The sequence below is a fragment of the Hyperolius riggenbachi genome, chromosome 2 (assembly GCF_040937935.1).
Source record: "Hyperolius riggenbachi isolate aHypRig1 chromosome 2, aHypRig1.pri, whole genome shotgun sequence".
In the NCBI taxonomy this organism is placed as follows: Eukaryota; Metazoa; Chordata; class Amphibia; order Anura; family Hyperoliidae; genus Hyperolius; species Hyperolius riggenbachi.
Window position 1 is genome coordinate 234,008,061 of NC_090647.1, and position 24,961 is coordinate 234,033,021.

A 24,961-nucleotide genomic window follows, 5' to 3' on the forward strand; every position below is an offset into this window, starting at 1 on the left:
ATACGAGCGGCCGTTTCCATGGTATACATTTCTGGATTCAGGGGCGTGTATATACGCTCCGAGAATCCGGAAGTGGTTAAACAACTTACTCTGAATTCTTTACATAGTGCCACCTTTTCTTTCTATCGTACACTGTCATTTGGGAGTGGAATACAAAGCATACCTAACTGTCACTGCTCATTTTTAGATGCATAACATATTTCTTCCCAGGCTCAGGAGAACAAAGACAGGCCACAGACATTCACAATATATTTTACAACTGGCATTTAGAAGCCAGGTACAAATAAATAAAAAGTACTTTTCAATAAAAATATAAAGGCAAAAAGAATATTTTTATATCAAGCTGTACAGACAGACTTGAAATTGGCTGTGCTGAATTTAAGTTCACATGCCAAATTCATTCCCTGTAAACTACACCAGATATAAGCTTTGCTTTCTTTTAAAAGGTTGTTTTTGGGAGGTGAAGTGACTTGCCCAAGGTCAACCCGCTAGCAGATGATACAAAAAAGGCACACATTATTCATGTTCTAACTCTAAACAGAATAGTTTTCTCACTAAACTTATTTCTTCCATACTTTTCTAACTTTGTCTGTGGCACAAAATTCATGGTGACTGGGAGATCTGGCTATAGGAATACTGGTAACATATTGGTAAGTTAATTGGTTCCACAGTGTTGGCATGGTAATGACATTAAACTATGAATATGGCAGGAGTTATTATTATTTTGTATGTATATAGCACCAACATCTTCCGCAGTGATGTAAAGAGTATATTGTCTTGTCACTTAACTGTCCCTCAGAGGGACTCACAATCTAATCCCTACCATAGTCATATGTCTATGTATGTATCATGTAGGAGTGCATGGAGGAAACCCACGCAAACATGGGGAGAACATGCAAACTCTGTGCAGATAGTGCCATTGCTGGGATTCGAACTGGGACCCAGCACTGTACGAATGATGACTTTAGAGGTAAGTTCCAATGCTGGCACCAAATCTTCTCTTACTTATTTCTCCTCAGTAATACTTTTTAAAAATCTAATGTAAAAATCTGTATAAATAAATAGAGATGTCACGAACCCGCATTTTTTGGTTCGCGAATCACAAACGCAAAATTCTGCAAAAGTTTGTGAACCCCTGAATCATCGCGAACTGCAATAGACTTCAATGGGCAAGTGAACTTTCAAAACTACAAACACAATTCTGGCCACAAAAGTGATGGAAATGATGTTTCAAGGGGTCTAACACCTGGAGGGGGGCATGGCGGAGTGGAAAACACACCAAAAGTCCCGGGGAAAATTACAGATTTGACGCAGAGCAGGGTTATAATCCCTAAAAGGCAGAAATCACATTGCATTCCTAAATTGGAGGCATAAAGTGCTTTAAAACATCTTGCGTGTGTATACATCAATCAGGTAGTGTAATTAGTGTACTGCTTCACATTGACAGACCAAACTTACTATGTAACGCACCTTAAACAGCTGTTTGTGTAGTGATGGCCATGCTGGACTGGTGCGCACCATGGTGAGATTGCGCTTCCTCAGTGATGTCAGGTAATGTCTGACTGCCTTAACTTTCGATGGTTCTTTCTCTACCATTGTTAAAGCTTACATCTATTTTTTTAAATTACTTTTTCTGCTGTCTGTTCAGTTCCTTCAATGAGAATCTGTTATGGAGGGCCATTCATCCAACTGTGTGATAAACTTTCCATATTACATTTTCAGTACCATGGTGACCACAGGTAACGGCTGGGGAATCAGGGTTCGATTCCGGTCCGGAGTGGGTGTCTGAGAAAAGGCCAACACTCACGTAAGGACAATTGCCTTACAAAGGCACATGCTGAAAAGGCACAAACTGCAATGGGAAGACCACCTGAGCAAAAGCAGCACACAAAAGCAAAGCCATCTTCCTTCTCCTCATCTTCCTTCAGATGCATCATCTTCTTCAGCCGCTTTCTCCCTTGCACTTTCACAATCACAGCCAACCTCCTCCACTCCGCCTCTCACCTTGAGCGGCTCCTGCTCCTCTGCCCACAGCAGTAGCCAGGTGTCTGTGAGGGAGATCTTTGAGCAGAAGAAGCCAATGTCTGCCAGTCACCCCCTTGCCCGGTGTCTGACAGCTGGCTTGGTGGAACTGTTATCCTGCCAGCTGTTACCATGCCAGCTGGTGGACTCTGAGGCCTTCCAAAAATTTGTGGCCATTGGGACACCGCAGTGCAAGATACCAGGCCACAATTATTTCTCAAAAAAGGCGATACCCAAGCTGTACCGAGACGTAGAGGCAAGTAGTGTCATCTCTGGCACACAGCGTTGGGTCAAGGGTGCATCTGACCATGGATGCCTGGTCTGCCAAGCACGGTCAGGGCAAGTACATTACTTACACAGCCCATTGGGTCAACCTGGTGACCGATGGCAAGCAGGGAGTACGTGGCTGTGCAGCAGACCAACTTGTGACACCTCCACGGCTTGCAGGCAGGCCTGCTGCCACATCCTCTCCTTCTCCTCCTGCTACATCCTCTTCGCTGTCATCCTCCTCCTCCTTGCTAAGTGGCAGCGTAACTCTACTGGTGCTGCGATCTCCTCTCTAGCTACACAGCCCCAGCTCCCCAGGGCCTATGCTGCATGCCAGGTATGATGGTGTCACGCCATCTTAGACATGTCTTGCATCAAAGCGGAGAGTCACACTGGAACAGCTCTCCTGGCTGCTCTTAACAAATAGGTGGATCAGTGGCTGACCCCGCAGCAACTGGAGATCAGCAATGTGGTGTGTGACAATGGCAGCAATCTCATTTCCGCTTTGAATTTGGGAAAGCTGACACATGTACCCTGCATGGCACATGTGCTCAATCTCGTAATCCAGAGATTTGTGTCTAAGTACCAAGGCTTACAGGACATCCTAAAGCAGGCCAGGAAGTTGTGTGGGCATTTCAGGCAGTCTTACACGACCATGGCACGCTTGGCCGATATTCAGCGGAGAATCAAGCAGGGAGCTTGTGCTGCTCAATGCTCCCGTGGTATTGTTCGTGGCTGGGGGGAGGAGGAGAACTTACCTGACATCACTGAGGTAGAGCAAGAGGAGTTGGATAGTACGTCTGGATCCAACTTTGTGCAGATGGCATCTTTCATACTGTCCAGCCTGTTGACGGACCCCTGTATAAAAAAACTCAAGAGGAATGAGCTGTTCTGGGTGGCCACGCTACTAGATCCTCGGTATAGGCACAAAGTGGCGGACATGTTACCAACTCACCTGAAGGCAGAAAGGATGCAGCACATGCAGAACAAGTTGGCAACTATGCTTTAGAGTGCGTTTAAGGGTGATGTCACAGCATAACGGAATAAAGGTGCCACTGCCAGTAATCCTCCTCCCATGTCCACGCACGCAAGGACAGGATGCTCCAGCGATCTCATGGTGATGTCGGACATGAGGAGATTCTTTAGTCCAACGCCTCGCCTTAGCACTTCAGGATCCACCCTCCACCAGCGCCTGGACCGGCAGGTAGCCGACTATCTGGCCTTAAGTGTGGATGTAGACACTGTGAGCAACGATGAACTCTTGGACTACTGGGTGCGCAGGCTTGACCGGTGGGCAGGTCTGTCCCAATTCGCCATCCAACTTCTGTTTTGCCCTGCCTCAAGCGTTCTGTCATTAAGGACCTTCAGCGCAGCTAGAGGCATTGTCACTGAGAAGAGAAGTCGCCTAGGTCACAAAAGTGTTCAGTAGTAGTACCTCACCTTTATCAAAATTAATGAGGCATGGATCCTGGAGGGTTACTGCCCGCTTGAAGACTAAGTCAGTCCCCGCACACAGCATCTCTGCCTGCACGCCGTGTGACTGGCTGCCTGCTTCAAGACTAAGTCGGTCCCCACACAGCATCTCTGCCTGCAGGCCTGCCACCACCAACAGGGTCCACCAGGACTCCAGGCAGATTCCTGAATTTTTAAGGCCTCTGCTAGCAGCGGCCGCTATAATCATTTTTCTGGTGCGTGTACATGCCTGCCTAATTTTTCTGGCTACACTGCAGCTGCAACAAGAAAACAAAAGACATATACATGTGTCAATTCCCCTTCGTGATCGTTACTTTGCCGCGGTGAAGGGGCTTGCGTATCACAATGAAGCAATGACCGACGGCTATATGAGTGTGTTGGGGTTGGGAGGCACACCTGACTCAAGAAGATAGATAATAAGGTCATTGCTTCATTATGGACAGACCAAATTCGATCAGCTGGACACTCAGTAACTGTTGTTCTGTCATTTAGCTACCTCAGCCCGACCATATGGGCTTGAAAACTGCCATGGCCTGCACTCTGACCATGGTGCGCATCAGTCCAGCACAGCCGTCACTACACAAACAGCTGTTTGCGGTGCATTACACAGTGAGTTTGGTCTGTTAGTGTGAAGCAGTACACTAATTACACTCCCTGATTGATGATGTATACACATGCAAGATGTTTTAAAGCACTTTAGGCCTCCAATTTAGCATGCAATGTGATTCCTGCCCTTAAAACATTGCTGTGCGTCAAATCCTGATTTTTACCGGGGACTTTTGGCGTTTATCCCACTCCCATGCCCCCTCCAGGTGTTAGACCCCTTGAAACATCTTTTTCATCACTTTTGTGGCCAGCATAAATGTTTCTAGTTTTTAAAGTTCGCCTCCCTATTGAAGTCTATTGCGGGTTCGCAAAAGTTTGCAAACTTCCGCGGAAGCTCGCGAACCGAAAATTGGAGGTTCGGGCCATCTCTATTCTTCAGACAGTGGCTGTAGTGGTTACCAGCAAATAGCAAGCGAAGCTGCTTTATAACCGTGTATTTTCTAATGAAATTTTAAACAGCATGCCATCTCTAGTATGTACAAAACAAGGTATTACACTGTTCCTACACTAAATAGGGATGATTTACTGGGACATAGGTTCACCAGCATTGAACATCATCCCATAATGCCCAGCATGACCTCTGACCAGAAGTTAGCAGGCCAGTGGCATTTTTGAACCTGCATATCCCATATCTACAAACACTGTCAATGGGGCAAATGCCATACCTATACCCTATCAGAGGTCATGCTGGGCATTATGTCAAAAAATTGCCATGGGGAGCTACCACTTCTAGAGTAAACAAGCTGCTGCTGTGCTTATGTCTGCATGAACAGTCTATTTTGAATATGTCCCTACTGCTTCTAAAAATGTACCAGAGACGGCATTTACAAATGCGCAGAAGGCCACGACTGACGTGACTGGCTCAGGCTCTGTTACCTGGTCTGATCGAGGATGAACGCTAGACCACGGGCAGACAGCGTGGGATTCACACATGCTTAAGGGGCTGGAGGAAGCTTCAGGTAAGAATCTTTCTTAAATGCCATCTCTGGTTTCCTTTAAAGGAGAACTGAAGTGAGAAGAATATGGAGGCTGCCATGTTTATTACCTTTTAAACAATATCAGTTGCCTGGTTGTCATGCTGATCTGTTTGATTGCAGTAGTGTATGAATCACACACCTGAAACAAGCATGCAGCTAATCTTTTCAAATCTGACAATAATGTTAGAAACACCTGATCTGCTGCATGCTTATTCAGGGTCTATGGCTAAAAGTATTAGAGGCAGGGGAGCAGAAGGACAGCCAGGCAACTGGCATTGCTTAAAAAATCCTCCATATCCCTTTCGCTTCACTTGTCCGTTAAGCTGTATATTGATACTTTGTGTCCGTTGTGTCCATTTGTTTAAGTGGCAATGGACATCCTTACCCCATCCTTACCCCAACACATACACACACAAAGGAAGAAAACAGTTTAACAATATCCTTAAAAGCTTTTCAATACATTTATGGATGCAAATATATATTGCAGTTATCAGATATATAGTGTGAATAGATTATTTTATTTATAATAGGTGTTAATGCAGTTTCTATGGTTTATGTGTTGTTATGTGTACAGTGTAAATCTGCAACAGTTCATACTGATGGCAACACAAAATGTTTTATATCTGCAATAACTTCCCATCTGCATTGGCATAGTATACAAAAGAACAAAGATGAAACATAGTTGTTGCCAAGGTATGAAGCTCAGCTCCAAGCTTTGTATAAATAAAACCAGTGATACAGAGCCTTATCTCTATGCTACAAAGTTAGGTTTTGCAGATTTTTTGACTCCAGGCAGCAAGCAGGTGTTTCCATACTTCAAATAGAATCATCATATTATATTAGGCATTGCTGGAAGAATATCATTTCTAATTATCGCTAATGTATTTCAAACAAACCTACATGCATTTTGTATTTAAAGTGGCATTCCACTTTCATTACAAAAATAAAATATAACATGTGAGTTCAGTTAAGATAAAACATTTCAATTATGACGATACTGTTTATTGGCTAGGTTTTACAAAAAAATGAAGTGTAAACTTTCAGTATACAGATTATAAGCTCGTGAGGGCAGGAACCTGCTCCTATTGTTTCTTATTTTGCTGTTTTTACCATATGAACGTGTACCAATTTTAGTGATATCTCAGCCCACACATTAACTATGTATGTACTGTATTTGTACTTGTATTACTGGATGTCATGACTGTACATTATCTTGAACTTCTCATGTATATATGTTCCACAATATTTGTTTTGGACTATGTACAGTGCTACGGAAGATGTTGGCGCTATGTAAATAAGTAAATAATAATAACAATGTACCAATAATTTCTTCAGACTCAAAATCCTATACCTAATCTTTCACAAAATAATGTATTCCCATTTAGTTATTTAAAGGAGACATATATTTTTGCTAATACAAATCAAATCCCCTCTTCTCTGCCATATTTGAGTTTCCATTGTAGTATTAGTTAATTCTCTTGGTTTATTTCTTTAAGTATTAACTGGCTAGATCTTCTACCAGTCCTGTAAACTTTGAATCGTTTTCTCCAAGCCCACCATTCAAAAGTATACATTTTTCTATGCATGGCCTTTTTATCATGCTCCACCTTGCACAGTTATCCTGATTATTTGTTCGTAGAGTGACATATTTTGTCCTTTAGAATCCTGTCCAGGATTTTCAAAGTTGTCCTCATCCTCACAAGCAACATGTATCTAATCTCATGGCTGCAGTCACTACCAGCAGAGATCAATCAATCCCAGGAAGATAATTCTGTTACTACCTCCATTTTCTTCCCAATCCATTTGCAGAAGATTGTTTTCTATCACCCATTGAATGTTGGGAATTTGGTCTCTGGTGTATTTACCTCTTCTAAAACCAAGCTTTTCAGCAGTTCCATTGGAATTCCATCACTTACTTGGGCCTTATTATTAGCAAAGCCTAAGAGAGGTGTTCAAATGACAAGGAGTGGAGTGCTCATATAGTGTATTATCCTTTTATTCACAATTGAAATAATGCAGAAAGTGTTGCATGTACAAGATGATATTAAAATAGAGTGTATCTCAATCAAAGGCAATCTTTCCACTCGACATCCACTGCAGCCAATAGGGATAAGCAACCAAAAAGCCGCACATTATGTTGAGCTCCTCTGCTAGTCAACTGGGTGTGCTATCAGTCTGATGACACGTTTCAGCACAATGGCTTTCTTAGGACATGACCTGTCTTCTATGTGCAATGCTTTGTGCACTATTGCGATTGTGAATAAAGGGGTAATACACCATAGGAGTGCTCCACTCCCTCTTGTCGTTTCAGCATCACAACTACTCCCTTGTTGTTAAGGAGCTGCACCAGGAGTTTACCCAACCTATTACATTGACACTGACTTCAATCAACATTGCTCTAACACTTTAGTTGAGCACTGAATACATTGTTTCTTTTGCTAAGAAATATGTTTCTAAGGGTTTGCTAAGACATCAATGATAATAATGTAATTAAAATGCTGTACATTTTAGAATAGAAGGTAGACACAACCTCTAGAGAATGTAGAGAACGTCTGACCTAGCATTAAAAAAAAAATTGTAAATCCAGGATTTACTCAGATAAGGTAGTTAAACTGAGCAGGTAAAATTTTATTCAAAGGGAGCTCTGCTCACTTCTAGCTTGATAGTTTTGAACCTTAAGCCCTGTTTACACTTATTCAGTTGGTGTGCGATAGTACGCATTAGTTTGCGTTAGTACGATTTTATTTCCATAGCAGTCCATTGTGAAAAAGATTTCAGTTAAAATGCATTAAGTGTGAAAGGTGCCATAAGGAAACATGGGTATTACTTTGAAAATCAGTTTTCTTTCAGTTATAACTGAGAGCAACTGATTAAAGGGACTCCAAGGAGTGGTCAAATTTAAAAAAATACACTTACCTGGGGCTTCTTCCAGCTCAGGCGGCGAGGTCCCGCGGCGTCCTCCTGGCTCGTCTCCTTCTGGCTACTAGTTACGCTCCTTACTTTAGTCCTGTCTTGTACCTGTCTGAATGCTTGCTATTGCTAAGACAGCACAATGCGAACTAAGGCAGCACAACATCGCACTGCGCTGCCATTGTGTTTTATCTGTAGAGATATCGGAAGCCCAGAGCTACACTCAGTAACCAATGTCAATTCAGTCTCTCCGTTGCCCATATCAACGACATCACCTGCTAGCCTTGCTCCAGATGCGCACCTTGCTTCTCTAGCCCATTATAATGGTGGCAATAAGTCTTTTTTGAATTTCTTGCAGAATTGCAACATTTTGAATTCATGTTCTTTCTTCAGAACAGCTACAACATTTCAGCAGTCCAGTCTTATACCTGCTTGATATCAAGATGAGAACTTGGGCTGAGGAAATTGCTGAGGAAAACGAGGAGATTTTTGATGACCCCCTGGAATTTGTTAAATTGATCGCAAAATGTTTTGTGAAAAATACAAACAAATTCCTACTGATTTGTTTTCTGCATCCTGCAAACCATATAATCCAGCAGACACCAATGGATGCATTGCTTTAGTTCCTGAGCAATCATGTTTGGTAGCCTTAGAACCCCAGCATTCTGAATTTTCCAACTTCACAGTTGAAGAACTCTGTGTTATGATACTTGTTTCCACACCTTGCTCTAGTTCCACGAATGGTTCAGAGTATCTGTAATGTGAACCTGAAATCACAGAATCATTGCCTTATCCAGAAAATGTTCCAGTAAATTCACCCTGTACCATGAATTACTCAGTAGTTCTGTCCAATGAAGCTCAGGTCACAGAATCATTATGATGTTCAGCAGGTGCTTCCATGGGTCTGCCCTGCAACATGGATTGGTCAGTGATCCTGTCCAGTGAAGCTGAGGTTGCAGAGTCTTATGCTTCACCCAGTACTTTGGATACCTCCTCAAGATCTCTAGCAGAGGACTCAGAGGCTCTGCTTACTTCATTTGGTGTTGCAGTAATATTCACCTGTTTAGCAGCTGTCTTAGAATTACAGTCCACTCTAGTAAAACTTGATGAATCTCTGTCCAGTAAAGCAGAAGCCATTGAAGCATTGTCCTCATCAACAAGTGTTTTGCATGCCTTGCCCTGTACACAGTCTGATTTGGCTAATGTTTCAATCCCTGTCTGATGTTGTAGCAGCCAGGGAACTCCAGCCATGGACATGAATAATTCTGACTCTCTGGTAAAAATAACAGAAGTCTCAGAATAACCTTGGAAAATTCTGGTTCTATGTCCAGTGTGGCAGAGGTTCCAGAGTCCCCTTCCTGTCCAGTGAGTTTCTCAGTCTTGCCCAGTTCAGTGGGGGTTGCTGCAATACTGACTTGTTTGGCAGCTCTTTTGGAGCTCCATTCCAGTGTAGTTGGTGATGAGTCTCTGTCCAGTTCAGAGGAAATTGTGGAGACTCTATTTAGTTCAGTGCATACATCAGAAGATTTGTCCTGTCCTGTTAATGCCCCTGAACGTGACTTGTTAATAACCTTGGTGGAATCAGTGACCCCTAAGTCTGATTCTGTATTCTTTAGTGAGAGTCCAGTAGCTGTAAAGGTTAATCATGATGATTTTCTGCCCAGTCCTGGTTTCGGTCAAATATGTTACCACTATTCTTTTACAGGTGATGCCATCTTGTATATGATATCAACAGCCCTCTGTTCGCATTTTGGAAGATCATGTGCATCTTCGCTATCTCCTTCTGCAGGTGATTTTCACCTTGCTATCCAAAATACTTCTTTAGCACTGTTCACATTTTTTTCAGTGATCAGTTTTTTTTGTTTTTGTTTTTTTTGGTTTGTTTTGTTTCATTTTGCCTAGCAGTGTACCAAGTAACCTAAACAATTATTTTGACTCAACTTGACTGAGCCATGTGAACTGTTGTATGGAGGAGGCGGTGTCAGGGAAGCAAGAGTTTTACTTCTGCTGGCAGAAACTAAACGATTGGTTGAAAAATCCAGATTTGACCATGATCAATTGCTATACAACTGACTTATATCTTACATACATTAGGGGGTATGCCTTGGTAGGCATCAGACCATTGGTTGAAATTATTTGAAATTATAAATTATAATGTTAATCATCAAAATTTAAATCTCTGAATGAAGCTCAAATAATGACTCTCTTTTCATTTGACTGCTGATATTAGCTCAGACCTCTTCTCAAAGACAGACCAGTTATCCTCCATCTGCAAACAGGAATGCCTGTGTATCCTGATTAGTTAGACATTCCTCCAGAGATTATTAAAATGATAAATCTCAGCATTCAGACTGTTAATTTTTTTTAAGGTTTTCTATTTGGGAAAGGCATACTTCAACTTTTGAACATTGCATAATTAGTGAAAGACTCTGCATGCAATGTTCAAATGTCCTATTTTTTTCAGGTAAGTAGTTTCATTGCAGACTTTGCCCAATTGGCCGAACATCCTCAGGCAAAGCAATTTCTCCTTTATATTACCCCTGTGTTTACCAAGTTAAGCTAGCTCCCAGATCTTATTACACACTGTGGACCTGATCATATTCACTGTTTGTCCTAAGTTTTCTCCTTGGAGATAATTTTCATTTTTTTTTAATCCCTTTTCAGCACTCTGCAATTGAAAAAGTGCAAAAAAGTAGGTGAAAAGGTACTTTCAAAAATATTCTAAGTAGTTCTTGCTTACTAGTGGTTTCAAAGTCATTTTGTAGATAAGATGTGATATCTCACCTAGGAGAAAATTTAGGAGAAAAAGTGATTTGGATCAGGCCCTGTGTCTTTCTTTGGCTGAGAATTCCTATGTAGCAGGTGCAATTTGGTTTCAGAGCCCTTCCATTCTACTCTTTAGCAATAATACCTTAACTTTACCACAAATATGAATAGGCAGCTCTGGCTGTTGAAATGCATCCGCTATTTGTATTTAATTGCATTTAATCATACCAGAACATTGACAAGTAATACGTTTTGCTCATGTGAGATTTACCTTTATAGGATACGGCACAGATTTCTCTGTATGCAGCTGATATCCCTTGGATAATATTCCTTGCACATGTGGTCTCTTAGCAGTTAAAGCATCTTCTGTTTCCTAAACAGGACAAAGAAGAAGATATTTAATTAAACGAACATTAAAAGTTTAACATTCTAAGTAAAAAAAATATGCATAAGCTTTTGCAAATGTATAACAGCAATACAAAAATTTTTAAAACATTGAAGGCAAACATTCAAAACCATCTCATTCTAAAAAAAGAAAGGTTTTAAGGCCTTTGCACTTTGTTACTGTTATTTTCACATATATATTATTTACTATGTGCCCATTGATTATTCATTTATTACCAGGGATGGCCATAATTGCCAATTCTGAAATCTGTCTGGTAATTCTGATTTCCGCACGGCATCATTTACATTAGAGTAAATACTGCTGTTTTCCATAGTTAATAGCAAAGCCCACATACATGAAATCTTACCCAAATTTGTCAGTTATCTCTGGCTAAATATATCAGGAAAAAAGTGAAAACTGGTAAAAAAAAGTTTCTACAAAAACACCTTGTAGTTTTTGAGAAAATCGATTTTGAATACTTCAAAGAAAAGATTATTTTTAAAGTCGGCAAAATGACATTCTACAGCAGAATTCTGTCATTTAATACAGAATTCCACCATTTACATAAAATGGCAGAAATAAATGGCAGAATTCTTCTGCACAATGTCATTGTCACGATTGTGGAACTTTCTCCATGATCAGCGCACAACGCGTGCGCTGACACGGCGGAAATCCTCCACAAGCGTATATTTGCAGGCACCCAGCAAAAGGTGCTACGCACCTGTAGAGGGAAATTCCTGTCGGCAGATGGCGCTGGGGAGTGCAGAGGAACCAAACCTCTGTACCTCCACAAGTGCCAGACAGGAATTGTACGAAGCGCAGAACGCAATCGCAAGAGAGGCGATTGCGAATGAGATTGAGCAAAGGGATAGGTTGTATGTGTGTGCACCAATCCAGTCGCCACCCCGCGACCGCGCACACACAACAGCAGATACGAAATAGGAATGCGATCGCGAGAGGTGTGATCGCCAGACGTGACACAAGGCAGATCAGAATAGAATACGAGGGTAGCAAAGGCACAGCAAATACAATAAGGAGATACGGAAAATAATAAACGCTAGCTAACCGCGAACACCGCACTCATTCGCAACAGTGCATGCGGTTATGCGCGATCTCCACGTGATAAGCACAATAGAGACAAGCACGCCTAACTAACCATTAACAGACAAACATGAAACAGAGGACGCGAGCGCTTGCTTAACGGTTACCTCACCGAGCCTGCAGGAAGCGTAGCGGACAAGACAGACACACGAAAACAGGGACAAACGATAGATAGGATCCACAGCACTAGCGAAAAGTAGCTAGCGCGATCCCAGAAGACAGAACAGAAGGATCCCCAGCGCTAGCGAAAAGTAGCTAGCGCAATCCCAGGAGACAGAACAGAAGAGATAGCTGGTAGCAACCGCTGCACCAGCTATACTCCAAGAACAGAGATCAGAACCACTTCCTGTCGACCACCTTTGGGGCAGGACAATGGCAACAGGCAAGACAAGACAGAACAGGCAATACAGATAATACAACCTGACTGGGCTAGAAGGGAAGCCTAAAGCAACCCCCAGGAATTAACTATACTAGATAGCAATGGCTGACACTCCAGCAGTGTCCATCAGGAACAGAGCATGGAAGGGAAATGTCCAGCAAAGCATTCTGGGAAACATAAAGCTCTTATAGTGCCAGTCATCAAAGAAGGCAGGTAGGGGATTTGCATAATGAATGTATGCAAATTCCCCAGCAAGAGAACAGACAAGAAACGTGCAATGGAAAGACAGGTCTCTGTTCCAGAGACCTGCAGCCCACAGACTAGAGGAATGGACAAACAGCTGTCTGCCTGTGTAGCCAGCTGAGCAGATCATCACAGTCATTTTGCGAACTTTAAAAACACTCTTTCTTTTACTCTTTGCAGTAGTCAATAACGATTTTCTCAAAAGCTATAAGGTCTTTTTGGGAAATTGGTTTTCATTTGTTCCCAATATTCTCCCGTAGACGTCTGACAAACTTGGTGAAGATTCCATTTATGAGGGCTGTGGAATTACCCACAAAAGTCAGCAGTATTGACTCTACTGTAATGGCGCAAAAGTTCACTCGGCATTCCGAAATCCGTATTCTGAGTTGGAATGAGTGATTTCCAATACAGAAATCGGAAATCCAAAGAATTCTGAAACTCACCCCTACTTGGTCTTATATGTTTGTTCTGACTCCCTCCAATGTCCCCTCTCCTCATGGCTCTTTTATCTTGTGTTTAATTTCCCATTGACGTATTATACACAAATCGGAAATCCAAAGAATTCTGAAACTCATCCCTATATGGTCTCATATGCTTGTTCTGACTCCCTCCAACCAATGCCCCCTCCCCCTTTCCACATTGCTCTTTTATCTTGTGGTTTAATTTCCCAATTACTTATTATTTGAACCATCTTGTGATGTTCTGGCTTTCTCTTGACTTTTATTGTTGTACAGGAGTAGCAGATGTCATCTGGTGAAGCTAAAGTGGCATAGTGTCTGCTTAAGGTGGTAAGGTGGAGTCTTGAACTTTTCAGAATTTGGCTGGATGGCTGACTGAAATGTGGCAAAATTTAGCTGGATGGCTGACTGAAATGTGGCATAATTTAGCTGTATGGCTAGTAGGAGTGGGATATATTCTACTGGATGGCTGGCAAGAGTGGGGTATAGTCTACTCTATGGCTTGCAGGAGTTGGATATAGTCTAATGGATGGCTGGCTGAAGTATGGATGAGTCTGGTTGGCTGGATGGCTGGCTGAAGCATGGAAGAGTCTGGTTGGTTGGTTGGTTGGTTGGTTGGTTGGTTGGTTGGTTGGGTGGCTGTATGAAAGTATGAAAGAGTCTGGATGAGCAGCAGGCTGGCTGGTTGGCTGGCTGAAGCATGGCAGAATCTAGATAGGCAACAGGTTAGATTTCTGCAGACTCTGTGGCTATGCAGCAGATTGTGCTGGAGACTTGGTGAGGTGTCTGAGGCTGAAGGCAGATCAGTATGGGAAGCCAGTGAACACTCATTTGATTATGTGGGTGTTGGAGGCACAGGATGCATAGGCTGGAAATGTTGGATAGATGCTGATTTTCTTTCAGATTTTTTTCCCATTAATATTTCTGGAGCCTGGAACAAACATTATATCTGAAGACACTGAATTCTCAAGACTTTCAGTCTAGTGTGCATATTGGTGATTTTTTGGTCACAATACTGTAAATTATGTGCACAGGAAATTGGAATAGTTGACAGAAAGAAAATCAGAACTAAAACATGTGGAAATGATCTTTTGCCAGGTGGAAATCTAGAGAAAAGCTATAGCAAACCCGCAGATCCCCTGATTAATTAGAGGCTAGACTGAAGTTATAAACTCTATCAAATAGTCTTTAGTTCTCTTAGCGTAATAATAATCAAAAAAGTATTCCCGGTCATCTTCCAGCAAATATAGCTGAGACTCAGCCTGGTTTACATCAAAATGTAGATCAATGTCACTGCTAAGGGAACCAGAAAGTGCCAAGGTTCGGCAATCTTTAGAAGTGCCGAAGTGCTTAAATCTGCTACTTAGGAACATATTCCTTGCAAAACAAAACAATCAATCAAAATCAGCTGCATTAAATACTCTTTAGTATAATCTGAGAAATACTAAACAATACACTTCTCCTCAGCAAACAATAAATAATGTTATTAGGGTTAATTTCTGAAGTCAGCAAAAAGGACATGATCTGAATCTATAGTACAGCTGCAGAGACTAGTGGGCCAAAATATTGTGTTACAGGCCTCACAGGCAGTAAACAGATAACCTCACTTTGCAGCAAAATACTGAAGACAAGATGCTAGATAATAGGGAAATACAGTTTACTAAAAAAAAGTGCACTATATACAAGTGAAAAGACTGCAAATATACAGTGAACAACAATAACCAAGCAAACACCACAAACCTATCTAAACAATACAGCTTTTGCAAGATTTGATTGGTCCATTAAGGTAAAGTTACCTTAAAATTTACATTATTTCACAAATATTTGCATCTCATTCCCCACCCTACTCTCAATACATACAACTGTTCAAAAATTTGTAGTGGTACCTTAACATTGCAAAATGGCAAAATATATGCTCTGATCATGGAGGCATAAAATCACCTGCAAACTATTGCAAACATAAATCTAATTTGACTAAAACTGACCAAGACCATCACATTAATCTAGCCCTTATTATAAAACTTCACATTGATCCAGCCTTATTATAAAACTACCTGAAGCCTTGCACTAACCCTCCTTTGACTCTATCATGGTCTTACCTTCTTAATTTCTGAATCTAGTGAATAAATAAATTACATAACCAAGTAAAAATACATCTAGTTCATTAAAATAATACATAAAATAAAAGTGAAGGTACATAAAAGTAAAGCTGCATTAAAAGCTTTATAACTTTCCCCCACAATGATGAAGCCTAAAAAAGTGTGAACATGTTCATCTGTTACACCATCTTCCAGCTTCTGCGACAAAGCTGAGGTTAAAGTGTGTTTGTCTCCAGAGATAGTTCACTATGAAGAGATAAGTAAAGATGCTCTTAAAGAGGAACTATAGTGACCTATAGTAAAAATGTAGTAAAATTATTTAAGATACCCACTTTTACATTCATTATCCTGGTTTTAGCATCAGAAATACTTCCTATAGCTATATAGTGATATATACTGTATAGTCTCACTTCACAGTGAGAGTGGTTAACCACTTAAATACCACAGGCTTACACTCCCCTAGTGACCAGGCTATTTTTTAGAATTCAGCACTCTGCAGCTTGAACAGTTCACTGCAGGGCCATACAACTTAACACACAAATGAATCTTGCCACCAACAGAGCTTTCTGTTGTTGGCATCTGATTACTGCTGCGATTTGTATTTTTTTTTTAAATTGATTTTATCATTCACATTTTTTTTTAATAAAATATAGTTTCTTTTTCACAAGTCATAGGCATCAGCCTATAAGAGGGATCAGGTTGTGAGTCACTCGAGGGGACAGCTCAGTGACAGAGCTGTCCCCAGTACAGCACTTTGCTGGATTGCAGTGCTGTACAAAAGAAAAATGGCTTTTTTCCTCTTTACCAGCTTGCCATCCGCGATCGCAGGCTGGCAGGCTGATCACGTAGCGTGTCTCATCAGGGAACGATTGCACACGTGTGTGTGCATTCCCTGCTAATCTCCACCCCCAGAACTTGATGCCAATCAGCATTAGGAGGTCCTGGGGAGCCACTCTGTGGCTGCCAACTGGCATGAGGCACTCAAAGAGTGGGTAAAATCTGTAATATCTTACCTCAGGAAGCAGTTATGGCAAACTCTATGGGCTTGATTCACTAAGACAAATAGCATGCCTTATCAGAGATAACACGCCTTATCAAAGTTAATGCACCTTATCAGAGTAGCATAGCAAACTTATGCCTGCTAATTGGCAATGAGGAGAGCTCCACTCGTCCTGCCCTGAGCCCCTGCGGGTTCGTAGCTCGCTATGCTACTCTGGTAAGGTGTGGTAACTTTGATTAGGCATGTTAACTTTGAAAAGGCATGCTATTTGTCTTAGTGAATAAGGCCCTTTATCTGCATTTAAAGGGTGCATTGAATTAATTACTAGCTAATACCCAGGAGAATTGATCTAGGGATCTGGAGTTGGGAAGGATTTTTTTTTCTTTTAAGGCTAATTAGCTCAGGCCTTGTAAGGTTTTTCACCTCAAACCTGGATCAACTGGGATATGTGCAGGTTCAGGAGGGTGATTTTTTTATGTACTATGTATGCTATGCTATATGTATGCTATGTATACTATGTATATATGGGCTGTTTAAAGAGACACTGAAGCGAGAATAAATCTCGCTTCAGTGCTTATATTCAGCAGGGGCATGTGTGCCCCTGCTAAAACGCCACTATCCCGCGGCTAAACGGGGGTCCCTTACCCCCCAAACCCACCCCTGCAAAATCTACAACCAACTAGGTCGTAGATTTTGCTGCTTTTGAGGCAGGGCTAACGGCTGCAGCCCTGCCTCTCAGCGCCATCTATCAGCGGCGCATCACCGCCTCTCCCCCACCCTCTCAGCGAAAGAAGACTGAGAGGGGCGGGGGAGAGGTGGAGATACACGCTGACAGATGCGCGTGAGGCAGGGCTGCGGCGGTTAGCCCTGCCTCTATGCGGAAGAGATCCCCGGCGAGGACGGAGGGGATTTGGGGGGTAAGGGACCCCCATTGTGCGGCGCGATAGCGGTGGTTTAGCAAGGGCACACATGCCCCTGCTATATATAAGAGCTGAAGCGAGATTTATTCTCGCTTCAGACTCTCTTTAAGGGCCCTTTAGCAGGTGATAGGCTGGGAAAAGACGGTCAAACTCTCACAGCTGCTTGCTGCTGCCTAGGAAATGCTTGTTGCTGCTTGGTAACTGCTCACTAAATGTGCAGTTCAGCTGCCCATGTGAAAGAACCATAACTGTGTGAAATTCTCCTCCCAGAAAAGTCTGGGAGACAAGATATTATTTCCACTGACTTTGGAACATACAGTAAACAAACATTACGCAGTGATGCACCTGCCAGCAGCAAAGATGTTGACACCTGTGATAAATTTCAGGATGTAAACCACAGTGAGGAAAAAATGTACAGTGTTTAAAATATTTTTTAACTCATTATTGGAAAAAAAGCCATTTTATTAATTACATCATATTTAGTATAGCCCCTCTTTAATGACTGGCTTTATTGGCATATTGCATGCTAATAGTTAAACAATCTTATTGATGCTGTGTTGAGGCCATGCAACAGTATTGCTGTTTTGCTTCTCTTTTTTTGACAGTAGATTTCTCTTTTTACTTTTTTGTTTTTACCTTATATAACTCTTTCATAAACAGAGTTTAAATGTGCAAACGGAACCTATGTTTTAAAGATACGCAATGAATAATTTTATTTAGATTAAGCTAAGCTTCCTAGCACTGTACATACATGTACATGCTGTGACAATAAATAGCGACTTGACCACCCTTGTACACCCCCCAGTGTTTGCTTTTTATGATTAAGGACACTTGAGAGCTGTTCAGTGGCAGCGGTAGAACAAATCAAGCAGCAAAAGACGTATGAGCAGCAATTTTACACATCTTAATGTGTCAGAAAGGAACATTTTAAATACATAAAACATTAACAAACTTTAATAATAGATTCTTAAAAAGGCCATTTGCCAGTGGGAAGCAGAAATCATGACAGATTTTGCCTGTCAAGCTGCAATTTTTCCAAAGGTCTACAGCAAATGTGACACTGCATTTATACGCATAGACATTAACTTGAAACTGGTACTCAGCCTTGGCTGCTAAACAAATTTACAGTGTGTTTTCCAGAGAAGACTTACACAGCAACATGCTTTTTTACCTTTTTTTAAAGGGAGTTGTATTAAAGCTATAAAGATAAACATTTATCTACCAACAGCTTAAAAGTGCTCCATTCAATTTTGATGTGTTGTAACGGAAAGCTTGATATGAACTTCTAATATGCTTTCTACTTTCTAGTGTTTAGACACTTTCCCTACCTGGACTTCAACATAACCATCTCAATCACCAAAGGTGATTAAAATCTACACCCTGTGACTGCCTTTTTTACCTGCCAGGGCATAGATTTCAATCACTACTGCACTGAAACTTTCTAATGACAGCTGAGTAGGTCACACTACTTAAATAGGAATAAAAAGGCTCTGGTCCTTAAAGTGGAATATAACCCTGCATTTCAACTTTGCTCTAAAACATTATTTACAGTATATTATATGCAACCAGCATTTTTTTTTTACTAGACCAGCATTGGAGGGGTTACACAGGGCTTTAAAGTTCCTAGGGATTTTTGCAGACGCATCCGAACTTGAGAGAGATACATTTTGTTTACATAAATGTAACTAAGTGTTGAATGTGACTCATCTCTCTCACTGAGAAGGAGTTGGAGGACAGCCAAAGAGTGTGTAACATTTCTAAATATATACATATAACTAAATAGAATGTAACTATCTGAACGTCTGCATATCTCTCCATGGAATTTAAAACCTCTGTTTAACCTTTCCAATGCTGGTCTAGTAAAAAAAAAATGCTTTTTGCATATAATATGCTGTAAATAATGTTTTAGAGCAAAGTTGAAATGCAGGGTTATATTCCGCTTTAAGGTGAACCCAAGGTGTATGCTGTAGAAGTTGTATTTTGCAGGAAAACGTTTATGGCTGTAACTTGCTCATCAGTGAGGTCTACTATATTCCCAACAAGGTATCGACAAGATATAAGCTGTCATTTACATGTTTGAAAATGAACTTTTCAGGCAGATAAATAAAAAAAGAAATATAGCTTGGTTATTAATAGGTTTTGCACTGTACATACACATGTGTATCTCATCATGTCACATGTCACCTTGGGTACACTTTAAGGGGCCAGAGCATGCCCAGGGTCCTAAATGAGTTAAAGGAAGTCTGAAGCTAGATTTAAAATAAAAATCAGATACTCACCTAAGGAGAGAGAAGGCTCTGGGTTCCATAGAGCCTTCCTGTTCCTTTCCTGGTCCCATCGTTCCTGCGCTGGTTTTCCCGTTAACAGTATCCAGCCAATTGGTTGGAGACTTTTCTGTGCTGAGGCTTTGGAAGTTATCGGGAGCCTGAGTGCTCCCGAAGACTGGCCGCTCCGTGCTGCACATGTGCGAGCACATCTGTCTCCCGCGCTTTCAATTGCGCATTATGGAGCAGCTGGTCTTTGGGAGCACTTAGGCTCCCAAAGACTTCTGAAGCCTCCCACAGCGGGAGATTTGAATCGGGGATCCAGTGCTGGGATGCACAGACTGTGAGAGGAATGAGAAGGCTCATTAGGCCCTAGAGCCTTTTCTTTCCATAGGTAAGTATCTGGTTTTCTTTATTTTAAATCTGGCTTCAAATTTACATAAAGGAAATATATCCATAACCGTTCCACAAAACACACACAGAAACTGTGACTGTAGTCAGGGCCGGGCCGAGGCATAGGCTGGAGAGGCTCCAGCCTCAGGGCGCAGTGTAGGAGGGGGCGCACAATTCTTTCAGCTGTCATTTCTAATTGTGTTTGAAGCAGAATGAAATATGAAAAGGAGATACATGGAAGTGACTACAAGCCATATAACTAGATATTAAGGTGATGGGGTCCCTGGGGCGCCTCTTAGTCTAATAGTAATCAGTGTGTGACGGCTGGGGTGGAGGGATGGAGGGGCGCACTTTGGTGTCTCAGCCTTGGGTGAGGCTGTCCCGGCTCTGACTGTAGTAGACGATGTAGTGAAACTGATAGCTGTATAAATGAGACTTGTCACAAGAAAAAGAGACGTCAAACATAAAACAATAGTTACTAGGTTGAAAACAAAACAGTGATGTGAAAAGGCTTGGTAATGGATGACTGTTTCAAATGAATGTCTACAGCTCTGATAAACAGTTGTTTTTTGTTGATTTTTTTTATTGTAAGATCCATCTGAGGAAAGAAAAGAAAAAGTGCCCTCTCCATGCAGTGATGATGTCATGTGTTTACATCATGTCAAGTATAAATACTATTAACGGTATAAAAGCATTATCAGATTATGGAAACAAGTCACCATGGATTTATTGCAACCCCCCCCCCCCCCCCACACCCACCTATACACACACACAAACAACACTGTGACAATCCTATGCAATAGAAAACAAGAGTATGTCTTTGATCAGAGGTCACATAAAGCAAAAAAAAAAAAAAAAACGAAAAAGACTTTGGGTAGCTCAATTATTAGGTTTGGAGGCAGACAAGCTGATACCAGTCCACAATGGAATTCATAAGTCCACTTGTACTAATTAGCATAAAAGCAGCTGCATTCAGTCACATAGCTCCTCCACAGTTTGATGTAAACCATTAACCAGCAAATGTAATCCACCTTAGAAATAATAATAAACAGCAGAGAGACACTCACATGACATGCCTCAATAACAACACCCCTGTGTGCAGCACACTTTGTGAGGAAAAGTGCTAGCTACCTATCAAGTAAGTGTAAAATCAATCCTTTTCCTCTTATGCAAACTGGTCTCAGCTCCATGCTGTATTGGCACCCATCTCTCAAGTAGTGATGTACGTCCTCAAGCTCTCCAACGTGTTTCGTTAACCTATGACTCCTCAGATGCCGCTCCCTAACAACCTAGCAAACTATTTCTTGTGCAAAAACAACAACCTAGGTAAGCACCAGTATGATTATTGCCACCTGTAAAATGGTGGACCCAATTTCCACCCATCACCCGAAAAGCATGTTTCTTTCAGTATAAAGCAAAACTATGTTTGTTGAAAAAAAACATTTTCTTTCATAAATATGGCCATGAAGTGGATGCTCCTCTTTTGTAGACATTTTCAATGAAAAAAAATCCTTTTGAGAGTCAAGCAACTAGTAATCACACCTTCATGTAAGTCTATATTCCTGGATGTTGTATACTCTGCAGCCATGTAATGCCTGCAGCACAAAGATGTCTTCTAATAAACACAAGGGGTTAAAACTTACTTTTAGCTAGCTGCCAGTCAACCACGTAGAAATTAAGGTTGATAGATGGAAAACAAAACATTGTGCATCCAGTTATTTTTTCTCATTTCCATCATGCTGGGGAATTTTCTTTTATTTATCGACAATTAGGTTTACCAGACCCTAGCCACACACCTAATTCTCTACCTAACTGCAGCCTGTCACTAAATAATCAAGTGATTGACAAGGGATGGCATTTGTTACACTGTTATTCCAGAGAAAGCCTATATAAGCCTAGCACAAAGGCATTCATTTCAAGCATTGCCTTTTCTCTCTTACACCAACACATACTCATTTGATTTAGCAGTCATGACAGCCAAGCTCATTTTAATATTTATTGGAAATCTATGGGGGTGTATTGAAAATACAAAATGACCTTTGCTCCTTGACAGGAAGAAAAAAAACTGAGTTAAGGATTTGCTTCTGTCTCCTTAGCATTTTCTTACATTCCTTTATTATAGTTATTTATTTTTAATGCATGTTTCAGAAACTTAGAAGAACCTATTTACTAGAACATACTGATACAAATAATCACTTTAAACTGATACAGCTTAAAATTAGGGTTAAGAAGTGTATAACATTTGCTCTCCTTGCTACAATTCCCATTTTCATTTTAAGTACAGATTCAGCACTGGGAATTATTGCTTTAATAAACATTTTCAAAAGACGATTATCCCTCAAGCTTTCAGGCTGTTTTCACCTCGGGAAAGAAACCCCATAGCAAGTGAGCATGTACAGTAGCTGTCTACTATACGGAAACCACCCTACATGAGCTGAGGGTGCTTTCACAGAAGAACCATACATTAGGAACCTCTAAAGCATAAGTGGTTAGCCTTCCAGTATGATGGCCCATTGCTACTAGTCCTTTAGAAGATCAGTAGGCATACCTTTTGTTGAAAAAAAAATAATTGTTTTAGATGGTAACTACAGTTCTGATTAATTACAGTTCTGATGTAGTTCCGAATTGTATCATCTCAGGAAAGGTATGTTCTGAATGCTTGCAAGAAAGCTAGAGGCAATTAGTCATTAAAGGTTTTAACTAAAACTTCTACTTTTGACAAAAAGATCTCCTTCCAGCATGCAAAGGGTTGAATAAAAGCATGTGCATTTGGTTGTGTACACACACACACACACACACACACACACACACACACACACACACACACACACACACACACACACACACACACACACACACACACACAACATTTTTTTAAAGTAATTTAAGTAATTTAAAAGGAAACTCCATCAATATTGCCATCTTTGTTGTAGGTCCTGGGCCAAGTCTGCTATTTTACATGACGTCAAGTGTCCAAAGAACCCTTTTACCAGCTCAGTTTGAAAGAAATCCCATTCTTACTCCCACTAATAGAACCTCTTTAGCTAACTGCATGGCTATATGGGAAATCCCTCCTTATGTCCTATTTTTTAATGCAACATAAAAGACAACTGACCTGAGAGGGATATGGAGGCTGCATATTTGTTTTCTTTTAAACAATGCAAATTTCCCGGCTGTCCTGCTGATCCGCTGCCTTTTAGTTATAGACCCAGAACAAGCATGCAGATTAAATGTTTGACTTAAGTTTGACTGCATTTGTTGCATGCTTGTTTCAGGTGTGTGACTCAGACACTACTGATGCTTGAAAGGTCAGCAGGACCCAACGCAACTGGTATTGTTGAAAAAGAAATAAATATGGAAACCAAGTTTCTCTCAAGTCGGTTGTCTTTTAATAAGGACAAATCTTTGCAGAAGAGGTTCTAGTACTTTCCACACTGTAACAAAGACTGAAGAAAAGCTGGAGTTACTCTTGATGAGTGCAATAATCTAGGATAAAGTAGCATATACGCCAATTTTCCTTTTAAATCATTAATAAATATAAACAGATTGTCACAATATGATGTCTTTCAAATATTAACAAATGTTCATTTTATGATTGTAAGCTAAAAAGTTAATTAATATGGATTAAGAGATGCAAAATGTGCATGCTGATTAATGATAGAGCGGAATTAAAAGTGAATATTTAAAATACGCTATATGCCCAGAGTTTCTTATTATGTTTATAACAATATTTTGATGTATGTAAATTATTTAAAGCTTAAGCCTACTTCAGAAAATAAAAATAAATAAATTGTAGCTTTGAATTACAAAGAAAAGGCAATAAAGCATTTTTAAACGCTGACAAATACCTAAGAAATAAATAAAACTGTCAGGTAAAAAAGAGACCAAATGAAGACAAAGACAGTGTCACTTTCCCTACAGATGAAGACCTGTCAAATATATTCCAGAACATTTTAAAAATAAATTATACTGTGTCAACAACAATAGGTGTCCGTAGCTGTGCCAGCTTCAAATCAGGGGTCCTTAATGAGCAGCATGGACCTATAGAGCCGTACAGCGCTGTCCTGCGCTGTACGCGCATGGCGGCTGCAGCCTGCAAAGAGCTCGAGTCGGAATTCGGCAGTTCCAAGTTGGGATAAACCCATCTGAGCGGACCAGAGGGGGGAGAGATATAACGGCAACATGGAGAGCAGTTACAGTGCCTCCTATCACACAATGGTTTATGCTGAATCGGCGTCAGATAGGTAAATCTTCCCGACGTGACTCCTTAGTTATATATATGTACTATCAGTGTACAAAATACTTTTCATCAGCCATAATACTTTTTATTAACATTGCTACACATACAAATCTTCATGTTAAAGGGACTTAAAATGAAGAATTTAGCCATAGTGCCCCTTTAAGTATTACAACAGCTTGTCAGCTGATCAGTTTATGTTCAAGTCTAGGCTGACCTCTGGCTGGCCCTAGTCTTCCATTTACTATGGTGGCTGGATAGTGTACTGGTTAAGGGCTCTGCCTTTGACATGGGAGAACAGGGTTCGAATCCTGGCTAGGTCAAGTACCTATTCAGTAAGGAGTTCAAGGCAAGACTCCCTAACACTGCAGGGTGGCCTCCTGAGCGCGTCCCAGTGGCTGCAGCTCTTGAGCGCTTTGAGTCCGACAGGAGAAAAGCGCTATACAAATGTTTGGATTATT

General features: G+C 41.0%; 1 protein-coding gene across 15 annotated transcripts in view; it reads right to left on the minus strand.

Annotated features, from left to right (window-relative positions):
• The window catches only part of DMD (dystrophin), a 3,066,377-nt gene that overhangs the window by 1,099,613 nt on the left and 1,941,803 nt on the right, over positions 1-24,961 (minus strand). For all 15 annotated transcript variants that reach the window (XM_068268325.1, XM_068268327.1, XM_068268324.1 and 12 more), the window contains one exon: positions 11,293-11,394. In XM_068268325.1, the coding sequence (XP_068124426.1) occupies positions 11,293-11,394 (102 nt within the window). The remainder of the gene's footprint in view (positions 1-11,292; positions 11,395-24,961) is intronic.